Genomic DNA, 11360 nt, shown 5'->3' with positions numbered 1-11360 from the left:
TTTTATGCCAAAAATCATTAGGGTATTAAGTAAATATCATGTTCCATGAAGATATTTTGTAAATGTCCTACCGTAAATATATTAAAACTTAATTTTTGATTAGTAATATGCATTGCTAAGAACTTCATTTGGACAACTTTAAAGGCGATTTTCTCAATATTTAGATTTTTTTGCACCCTCAGACTCCAGATTTTCAAATAGTTGTATCTCGGCCAAATGTTGTCCTATCCTAACAACCCTTATTTAAAAGGGTTATTTAACCCTTATTTAAATGAAGCTTTCAGATGATGTATAAATCAAATAAAAAAAAAAACTGACCCTTATGACTGGTTTTGTGGTCCAGGGTCACATATAAGTTTAAAAATTCCAGATCTTAATGGTTCTTAAATGCATGCATGCAATAAAAATAAATAAATAAATAAAAATAAAATAAGATAAACATATACTTGGTCTCTTCAAAAATCTATGTACTGTTGACATCATAGGTGCGCTGCAAAAAGTAGATCTTAATTATGCTGCTATCGAATTTGGGGAAAATGCTATTTTTTATTTTATTTTTTTATTTTTTCAAGACAGTCCCCCTCTCACAACTGAGGTCAAGCCAAAACCTATTACCAGGCCAATGAAATACGCCAGCTCATAAACTCACTTTTATGTTGCTGTCATTAATATAAAAGAAAGAAATGGATAAACGGCTGCATTATTTATGAGTCCTTTTTCCTGATGCGCAACACAATATCTTCTCCATGCAATGCAATAGAACATTTATCTTACCCAAAGCGCCATTACAACACTCCCACAGGAAACATTTATGAAGGAAAGACCTGGGGCAACACGAACCTCCACTCCTCTCATACAGAAAAATCAGTCGAGCCTGCATTCAGAGTCACTTACATCATAAGACTGAGAATATTGACAGACTCATTATACAAGACATGGTTTCAGCACAAGTAAACCAGCAATCTTCTCCTGAGAAAAGGTCAGGGAAATGCGAAACTCTTGAGAACCGTTTTCAGTTTTTACTGTATATTTCATTCATGCTGTGTAAAAGTACCACAAGCTGCAGCAAGCCCCACCAATATTTCTGAATCTCAGCTTCTGCTGCTCGATCGAAGGCATTTGAATGGAAAACTATCAAAGTGGGATTTCAGGATTGCGTGATTGTGTAGCAAGAATATGTGAAACACTAATTCCCAGTTTTGCTGTTCAAAGACGCATCCCAGAGAAGCAGCATCTAATAATATCTGCCTTAATTTAGTGCTATGATCAAGCAAAATGTACATATATTCACAAAAGCTAGCAGACGGAAATATTTCCATGTGAGAAGTACATTATTGACCAAATTTGTGTGTGTGATATTATGCCTCTTGTATTTGAATATATATATATATCTGGAAGACAAAATGCTGACAATGTTTTAAAGATAAAGCTATAAAAATGGATGATCCAATAAAGGAAATAGGCTGGATTCAGGAACACTGCAAAACTTTTATGCCAGCACATATTTGATGAGGAAACTGAATGTATTTGACAAGGTGCTTGTTAAGCTGTTGTCATGTTTTTATATTGACCAAAAAAAGCATAAGCATTAAAGGCATCACCACATTTTGCTCATTCATACATACACCGTGTCCAAAACTATTCCCTTATTTGATCATTCATACATAGCGAGTGCTACATTCATGTAAATGAGATAAAGTGCAATAGTGCCCACATCTGCGACTAAATTGTATATGATGTTAGTCACACCTAATCCCAAATGATGAAAAAACGAAATTATGTTCGATATGATCTTACTGTACTGAATGAAGTTTCCAAAATCTGATTTAAATCTGATTTAAAATCACAAAAGGACAGGTTTTCAATTAATATTTTTGCTGTTCAGACTACAAACAACTAAAGAGATTTAATTTGAATTTGCCAAAAAAATAAAAAATTTATTCTGATTTTGCTGCCTGTTTGAACAAATCCTTGTTGCCTGTATCTGACAGCTACAGTAAGTGGTTTATGTTATTTCAAATTAAAAGCAGTGATCACCAAAGACTAGTAAAATACACAATTTCAACTGCTATGAGCAGTGGTGGAAAATCTATGTGCTTTAATGATCTAACCTCCACAAAATGCCACTGTGAACACTTTCAATGTGGTGTGTGGAAATACACAAATCCACAGATTAAAAATTTCATACATAAAAATAAGTCACCTTTTGGGAATAACTGGCCCGACGCCCATTTTCATGCAGACCACTTTACGAATCTGCACACCGACTGCACAGGTGGCCGTTCCGTTCCAGTAGCCGGTGCCATTTAGATTCATGGAGGAGTCCTCAATGCATGGTCCCCATGGCGAAGCTTCCCAGTAGAACGTGATGCATGGATGATCATTACAAGTTCTCCACTCCTCCAGAGCAGTAGCAGCTGGACATGCCTTAGCTGAGAATGGGAAAGATCATTAACTGCATTGCAGATGGAAAAGCCTCTCTTAAGTTTGCTTTAATGCTCCATAAAATGTTAACGAGCTACATGAGCACAAGAGGCATGAAACAGAAATCTACTGGGACATGTGAAGGCATGTCGAAAGGAGAAATAGGCTGAGCTTTGTTATGTGGTACAAGAAATGCTTAAAAAGAATTTAAAAACTGTTCATGATGTAATTTCTGAACCACTAGCAGCATCAAATGAAATTAAACAACAACAACAATAATAATAATAATAATAATAATAATATTTATCTCTTTGGTCAGTCAAACAAAGTTTGGTTGCCTCAAACTCAAGCCATTGGTTGAGTTAATGTTGCTGTCTGGTTGTTCAACGCAATGCTAAAAGAGCCAATGTCACAGTGTTGTTATCATTAAAGAAAATTTAAATTCTTAATTGAAATAAAAATAAATTAAATTAAATTAAATACAAGATGAAAAATTATATAATTTGAAAAGATAATTTGAAATGTTGTAACTGAAATACATTTACATTTAGTCATTTTGCCGACGCTTTTATCCAAAGTGACTTACAATTGGGGAATACAAGCGATTCTTCTTAAATAGGTAAACAGTCACAGGAAGTGCTTGTAATACCAAGTTTCAGGCATTGTTCAAATAAGTGCAAGCTAGAACGTGAAGGAATAAATAAAGAGAAATATTTTTTTTTTTAGGATGAAGTAAAGTAGCGTCGAAAGAGATGAGTTTTCAGCTGTCGCTTGAAAATTGTTAGGGATTCAGCATTCCGGATAGGGGTGGGAAGATCATTCCACCAGCCAGGAATGGTGAATGAGAATGTTCTGGAAAGTGATTTTGAGCCTCTCTGTGATGGTACCACGAGGCGAAAATAAACTAAAAATAACTGAAAAAAGTTTAAGTCCCGAATATAAGACGATATTTTTTAAATGTGATTGTTGGTACATTTTACCAGTTTTTACCATACTTTCAAAACAAAAATTAAAATAGGAAAAATATGCAATATGAAAATAATTGAAGACAAAATGTGTTTTACTGAGAAAAAACAAGATTTGTTTTTTAAAAAGCCTTTTTCCAAAAGGTACATCTGGAAAAAGGGGGGGTCGTCTTATAATCAGGGTCGTCTTATATTCGGGCCAATACGGTACTAACACAGAAGTAAAACTAAAATTAAAATAAAAATAAATTAAAACTATTTAAAAATGACTCCAATTTATTTATTTAAAAAAGCACATAAAAATAACAAAAAATGTAATTTAAACTAAAATGAAAATGAAAAAGCCAATTCAAAATGATATTTAAAAAATCTTTAATATTACATAAACAATACTAAAATAACACTGGTGTTTGCAGTTTTTTTGGGGAAAAATAAATCACCCTCGATGGTGTATATAAAGAATGAATGTAGTATTTTAACAGTCAAAATATATACTAATATTTTAGCAGAATATTGCTATTGTTTAACTTCCCCAACACAGCAACAACAGCTCAAACAATAGCTTGAGTTTACCTCTGTGTCCAAACAATGAAGAACAGTCTGAGAAAATTCTGTCATCATTTACTCACCCTCAAGTTGTTACAAACCTGTATGACTTTCTTTTGTGGAGCATAAAAGTTGATATTATAAGATTTTTTTATTTATTTTTTTATTTTTGGATGCAAGTCATCACCAAAACTATTTGGCTTTGTGTATTCTGCAGAAGAAAAGTCGTACAAGTTTGGAAAGTGCATGACGACAACATTTCTATCCCTTTATATCATTTAACCACACAACAGTGTAGAATCTGCCATCAACCATAAAATCAAAATAAATATCAGCTCATCTCTATCAGCCAGAGTTTTAATGTCCTAATCAAAACTTCCTCGTACTTGAAATCAACTCAACATACTACACCTGAATCAGGAAACTGAATATGTATTCCACACGTGATGCAGGAACACCTGTGACAAGTTCTCTGGGATCAGCCTTCAAAATTACTTCTGCACTTTTTATAATTAAAAGTAATTCCTACACCATCTGCCCTTGAAGCTAATGACATTGTATTGACATTCAGCCTTTCTCCATAACACAGGGACTCATTATGAGTGTAACGCAGACTGGCTGAATATTAATAAGGGCTTGTCTGATTAATGACACTCGGTAGATGGTGTGTAGAGGCTGGGGCTTTATTTCCATTTTCTAGATGCATGAAGTGGGCAGAAGCAGTCTTCAGACTAAGGTATATTTAAGTCTTAATTACACAGCTCTTTCTGTCATTCCAGAAGGACTGTGCATGATTGGAAAAGCCCACAGCTGTATGTAGGCAGACAGAAAAATGAAACCCTGTGAACACATTTTTATCACTGATCCTCTGAAACAAAGAATGCAAAATTGCTCCTCCACTCACAAAAACAAACCGATTAATGGTGTCACCCTCAGATGATAATAAATGAAAACTTTGTCCCTTGTCAAATCAATATCACAGCATTAAATTATCTGTTTGTTTGTTTTCTCATTTTATAAATATTTTTATTGTAATAGATAGGAAGGTGCAGAGAGTCTGGAACACGGTGGGAATGAAAGAGGTTAGGAAGTGACACATGCAGGTCAGACTGCAAGCTGTATCAGCACCATGTCACACGCTTTAATTAAAAATGAATTGGTCAGACATTTGTAAAAACATCATTATCCAATTTCTGTGGAAGATGAAAGTCAACTGACCTTCTCCTGGCAAGCCTAATATGGTCCGTGTGTGGCTTTGTCTGCCCTCTGAGTTTTTACTGGAGCAGCTGTGGGAGCAGGAGGACCAATCAGACCATGAGCTGAGCACACAGTCACCTGAACACGCCATCACGCAGGACACCTCTTTAGGGGGCGGCTCATCTTCACAGAGCTCCTCAGGAACAAGCTGCCCTGTTCAGTGGAGCATGACACGAGTTGTAATGTCACCATCTTTACTCGGTGTTCATAGATAGAAGAGGTTATTGTTGTTGCTTCAAAGCAAGTACATTTGCCTATTTCTTTACTGAAAGAACGAAAAAAAGAGTTATACTGGCCATTATCAACATTTACTATTACAATATACAGTATATTGTAATATACAACATGTGTATAGATTTTACATTTTAAAATCTATTAAAATACAAACCAGTTATTCTAAATTGTAATAATATTTAACAATATTTTTTTTTATCAAATACAGCATTAGTAATCATAAAAACATTTTTAAAGAACATTTAAAAAAAGCTTGCCAACCTCAATTTTTGTACATTAGTGTATACATGAATAATATTATACAATAATAAAAACATAGCTGAACACACACACACACACACACACACACACACACTTTCTGTGGCCTGAATGTTCTGTAGATATTGCCATTGGCCTTGAAAAACTCACAAACCAATGGTACCTTTACAAGACAGAAATTCAATGCACTTTTGCATTGAGGTGGAATAAGCCATTCAATGAAATAGCCACATAACTCAGCGTTACAAGAGTAAATCATGATTATTGTGAGGCCCCCATTATAAATGTGCTCATATTCAGCGCTTTCATCTTTTCAATGCAACTTAGATGAAGACAAAGTGGTTTTTATCTCCAAATAAGAGATCAACAATTGTGATTCATCAGCCTTTTTGTGTTCAATCACTGAAATGGGAAACAAGAAAATAGAGGGGGCAATTTAGATTTCAATATGATGAACACAACCAATTCCTCTAATATTCTGAAGACACTCCAAAGACTTAAGACAAGCCTGTCAAAGCTACAGCTGCATATCACATTGTAGCGATAAAGCCATCAATTTCTCTATAAAAAAGGATCTGCTCTTCAATCTTCAAACAAATTAACCAACGGAAATATTTGCTTTGTGTGCTGCCACTGATTTTACTAATGACTGCTCGATAAGATGGGAAGAATTTGTTTCCTTTCGCCTACAGGAAGGAGGATTTGAACAGGAAACGGTATTTGAGAGGATGAACCAAAGGCCATTTAATTTATTGGATGCCAGTGAGCTATCAAAAGACAGAAGAGAAAGAGAGCTGCTGTCTGCTGAGGTTGGTGAGGGGGAAACTCTCATTTCATGCATGACAGAGAGACATTAATCCTTCCATTCACTTCTCTAGGATTACACAAAACTCTCCTATAATGATTAAACCCTAAAAAACATCCCCAACAAACAGGCGCACACCCAACGGATCAATTTCCGGAAAAGTTTAAATATTGAATGAGTGAAGAACGTCAGCACTCATGACGAGGCATTATTATTTCTGTTGAACCCTGTCATTCACTTTCAAACACACAGTTAAGCAATAACAACCCAGGGACAGATTTGTTATCGATTTATTTTTCCCCTTGCTGTAACTGCATCCATGTAAAGAGGCTAACGTGAGATGGGTGATGTTCTTGATCCAATGAGGCATAGATGGATATTCCCCAAGGCGAGTCTCCAGACCTTCGCCTCAAACTTTTAGCACCAGGCTTCTTGAGTCATCAAAGCAAAGGGGCTGGCGAGGAGGGGCTGTAGGCATGTTCTTGGCAATCAAATTGGTGGCCAAGTGACCCGGACGTCAATGAGTTTGAGGATAAGTGTTGTGCGCAAGAGGTGGAGGACCCCTGAGCGCAATTTAAACTGCAGACAGAACCAGAAACCTCCATTCATTCACACCGAGATCTCGACATCATGAAAAGATGTATTTAGTCTATTCTTGACACTGACATCAGGGATCCAAGATATTAAGGAGATTTATTGACCACCTAAAACAAGTGCATTAGCATTTCTACTGGCTCCTGCAATGCAGAGAAATATCAACAAAAGAAAGTCAGACTACCTGCATTAAATTGTGACACATGATATAAGCATTATATAAACTACCTTTCAAAAGTTTGGGGTCGCTAAGATTTTTAAAAGTTTTTGAAAAGTCTCTTATTCTCACCAAGTTTGCATTTATTTGATCAAAAATACAATAAAACCAGTATATTTGAATATATTTTAAAATGTGATTTATTCCTGTGATGGCACAGTTGAATTGTCACATGATCTTTCAGAAATTGTTCTAATATGCTGATTTGGTGCCCAAGAAACAGTTGTATTGCTTTAAGGGTTAGTTCACCCAAAAATGAAAATTCTGTCATTAATTACTCACCCTCATGTTGTTCTAAACCCGTAAGACCTCCGTTCATCTTCGGAATACAAATTAAGATATTTTTGATGAATTCTAACAGCTCTCTGACCCTCCCCTAGACAGCAATGTAATTACCACGATCAAGGTCCAGAAATGTAGCAAGGAGATCGGTAAAATAATCCATGTGACGTCAGGGGTTCAACCGTAATTTTACGAAGCTACGAGAATACGTTTTGTACTCAAAGAAAACAAAAACAACGTCTTTATTCAACAATTCGTCTCTCAATTCGTAAACAGCGTATGCTATTCTGTGTCAGTTGCATCACGTGGATACGTTGTTTTCATTCAAATCAAAGCATAAACAACATAGAAAAGGTATCCGTGTGGCGCAGCTGACACAGAATAGCATAAGCTGTTTACGTCCAGTGGATACTCTCCAAAATGGCACCAGGGTGACACGGAGGAGACAAATTGTTGAATAAAGTCGTTATTTTTGTTTTCTTTGCGTACAAAAAGTATTCTCGTAGCAAAAAAATGACAGTTCAAGAGTCAGAAATAAAAACTAAGCATCGAATGTTTTCATTTTAACCAACTGCACAGGGCTGTTATTCTCCTCTTCTGAATTATGCACAAACTGTAATACCATAACAGCTGCTTGGCAATTTGAACACCTAACTATAATATGTTAAATTGCAGAAAGAATAATGCCAGAGCTCCAAATAACAGCTCTGACTTATGGGTCATATCGCAGGCATCAAATGATTTCAGCTTCCCACCTCCCTAAATCAATCCACTTCCCCTCTGTAATACAATATATCAAAAATAATTGTGAAAGTTTGAAAGGAACACTTTGCCCCAGGAGAGCTGGATGAAAATGTGCATGCAGATTGGGGAAATTAACCTTAACAGCCCACACAGAGAGCAAAAAGCACTGAAAGAGCCACATCTTCCTGGCTGAAATCTCTTTGGCTCACTTGCATTTAAAAGGAGAGAAGAATAAATAAATAAAATAGTGCTGCTTGTGAGCGCCCCTTAATCTGTGCACCATTTCATGCAACGCTGTTCACAAAGTACAAAACCCTCTATTCAAAAATGAAAGAGTAGGAGGGAGAGAGATCAAGAGAGTAACCCTAGATTCCCCTGCAAGCACAGACACAAAACTAGTTTGTGGGAAAAAGAAAAAAACAACAACTTTAATTTAATCCAGCATTAAATTATGAACAGAGCTGAGACAATGTCATAACTGGAACTGATAACAAGAGTAACACAAGACCTGTTCACAGATCAGTTCTCAGTCAACACCTCCTCCATATGGATGAAAGTTAGGCTGATTCATCATTCATTTTTCAGAGTCAAGGACAAACTTGTTCATTTAACAGCTCATAGGGGATTGCAGTAAATTATTTTTACAGTCTGAGAGAGCTGAAATTAATTACTAAAATTCTGAATCGAGTAATAATAATAATAATAATAAAATTGTAAAACTTTCAAACTCTAACAAAAGCGAGGTTGAAATGTAATTTGTAAATTAGCGGCACTAACAGAGGCATGGCTAAAGCTGTCCACACAATAGAAGATGAGTACAATTAATTTTAGCTTAGATTAGACATTCTCTAATTGGCAACTGGAATGAAACTTTAACAATCAGAGCAGCATAACACGGCTCAGAGCAATTTCAGACAAATGAGCCAGTCTGTGCGGGTTGTTTTAAAAACTACCAATATAATTTGCATACCTATTCTCACTGAATGAAATCTTACCTTTAAAAAACAGATAAAAACCACAACCACTTTTTGTCATGGCCAATTTTGTCCCCACCACTTAATAAGAGTATTTCTTCTGTTAAAAATGGAAAAAAAAAAAAAAAAACTTGCGGCAGAGATGTATCTAATACACAGGAATTGTTGAGCAGTAGTTTTCTTTTCATTACAGTGTGTTAGCCTGATAGCTGCAATGTGAACGTTGGAATTTGAAGTTCCTCTGTGTCTTTGCTGTGGTTCTAATTATTGCTGGATCCTAATATATAGAAATGTTCCCTACTGCACAGCCTTTACCCACAATCCACTCTCAACTCTCAACATGTACAACTGCAACGAAAACAATTTAACAATCAAAAACAAACATTGACTGGTTAAGCCAGAAGTTGCACTGCTCAGATAAACAAAAAAGTTGAAATCATCACAGTGTTTTATTTTACTGTTGTCTTTGCACATTAAGCAGAATGTATGTTAATATCAAAGAAATGACCTTACCTTTAAAGATTAAATTAATTTGCGAAGGGATTTAGTGCATTACATTTCTATGCCGTTTGAATTAAGTGACAAGATCTGACTACGCTGTTAAAAATGAACAATTTTCTTTTCTGTTCCAGCTCAGCCACTCAGTATTTACCACTTAGTATTCACTGACACATCAAGAAAGCATAAATATTAATGTTGAAGGGTCCATGTAAACATTGAATCCTCATTATCAACAGAGGTGTGTACAAACAGCGGCTGCTTATGCAGTGCAGCATACCAGAGAGAATCATGGAGATAGAATGGCAATGAATGGGAAACCCACCTGTCAGACCTCAGTATGGGGCAATCCTATCTGTTACATTATATTAATATTGATATCTGCAACAGCTAATGATACTCATAAAGGAATGGAGTACATGACAGTGTAATGCAAATCAATGATGTAAACAAATACAAAAAGAGAAAATAATGTTCAGACATGCAGCAAAGAAATGTCAAATGTGATCATCACCCTAGAACAGACTGAAGATTAAATGTTACCCTTAGCGATATCACAACTATGACCTTTAGAGAATGGAAATAAAAAAATAACCATGGAAGACATCAGACTGGTGGAACGTGTCACCTCACACAACCTTCTTTTGAGTAAAGTCACAGCACAAAGGTCAGGGAGACAGAGGACAGCTGTCATTAAAATACAAACAACAACCTATGGCTGAAATGAAAAGTTTCACATGTCAGTTTTTCTCAACACTTGAATGTGATGAGGGCCAAGGAGGAAAATTCATGAATAAATATTGAGGTGACACATATGTACACCTATATACACACACACACACACACACACACATTTCCTTCCACTGCAGAAAAATGAAGCCAAAATGTCCCAGAAATGGCCGCTGTCATCTTGCACCAATGACGTCATTTGGATAGTGAGGTGAAGCCCCGGTAATGAGGTTTAACTTATTTGAAAAATTAACACTTGAACATACTGTACACCAGCATGATAAGAACTACCTAAAATGACAGAAACCATCTTTGGGCAAAATTTATTTGAAGTGTAATCTGATTTGGCTTGCGACCTAGGGGTTTATGACCTATGCTGTGCCACCAGGAGATCCAGGTGGAGGTCAAAATTACAGAACAACCTACAATTTCCTAAATTTCAAGGTCAGTGCTTAGTCCGGTAACACTTTACTTGAAGGGGTGTGCATAAGACTGACATGACACCTTCATAATCATGACATGACACATGTCATGAATATGAAGGAGGTTTTATGCATGTTTATGACAACTGTCATTAAGTGTCATTCGCTCAGTTATGTCATTTTTAATGCAAATATGACATTATTTGACCTAACCCTAACCTAACCCTACCCCTACCCTTAGCCCTAACCATAGCCCATAACAAAGACATCTCAAACAATGTCATCTTTGCATTAAAAATTACATAACTGAGCGAATGACACTTAATGACAGTTGTCATAAACATGCATAAAAAACCTTTATATTCATGACATGTGTCATGTCATGATTATGAAGGTGTCATGTCAGTCTTA

At 35.9% G+C, this 11360-nt stretch overlaps 1 protein-coding gene across 1 annotated transcript in view; it reads right to left on the bottom strand.

Moving 5' to 3' along the window:
- LOC107720322 (thrombospondin type-1 domain-containing protein 7B-like) overlaps positions 1-11360 on the bottom strand; it is a 131353-nt gene that overhangs the window by 74370 nt on the left and 45623 nt on the right. Inside the window, exons 7-8 of the mRNA XM_016528001.1 lie at positions 5154-5345; positions 2204-2432 (exon numbers count right to left, since the gene is read on the bottom strand). Coding sequence (XP_016383487.1) covers positions 2204-2432; positions 5154-5345 — 421 coding nt within the window. The remainder of the gene's footprint in view (positions 1-2203; positions 2433-5153; positions 5346-11360) is intronic.

This window comes from Sinocyclocheilus rhinocerous, unplaced genomic scaffold (assembly GCF_001515625.1).
Source record: "Sinocyclocheilus rhinocerous isolate Xijiao unplaced genomic scaffold, SAMN03320098_v1.1 scaffold3864, whole genome shotgun sequence".
NCBI lineage: Eukaryota > Metazoa > Chordata > Actinopteri > Cypriniformes > Cyprinidae > Sinocyclocheilus > Sinocyclocheilus rhinocerous.
The sequence above is the reverse complement of the archived record's forward strand: the minus strand, read 5'-3'. Positions and strand labels throughout refer to the sequence as shown.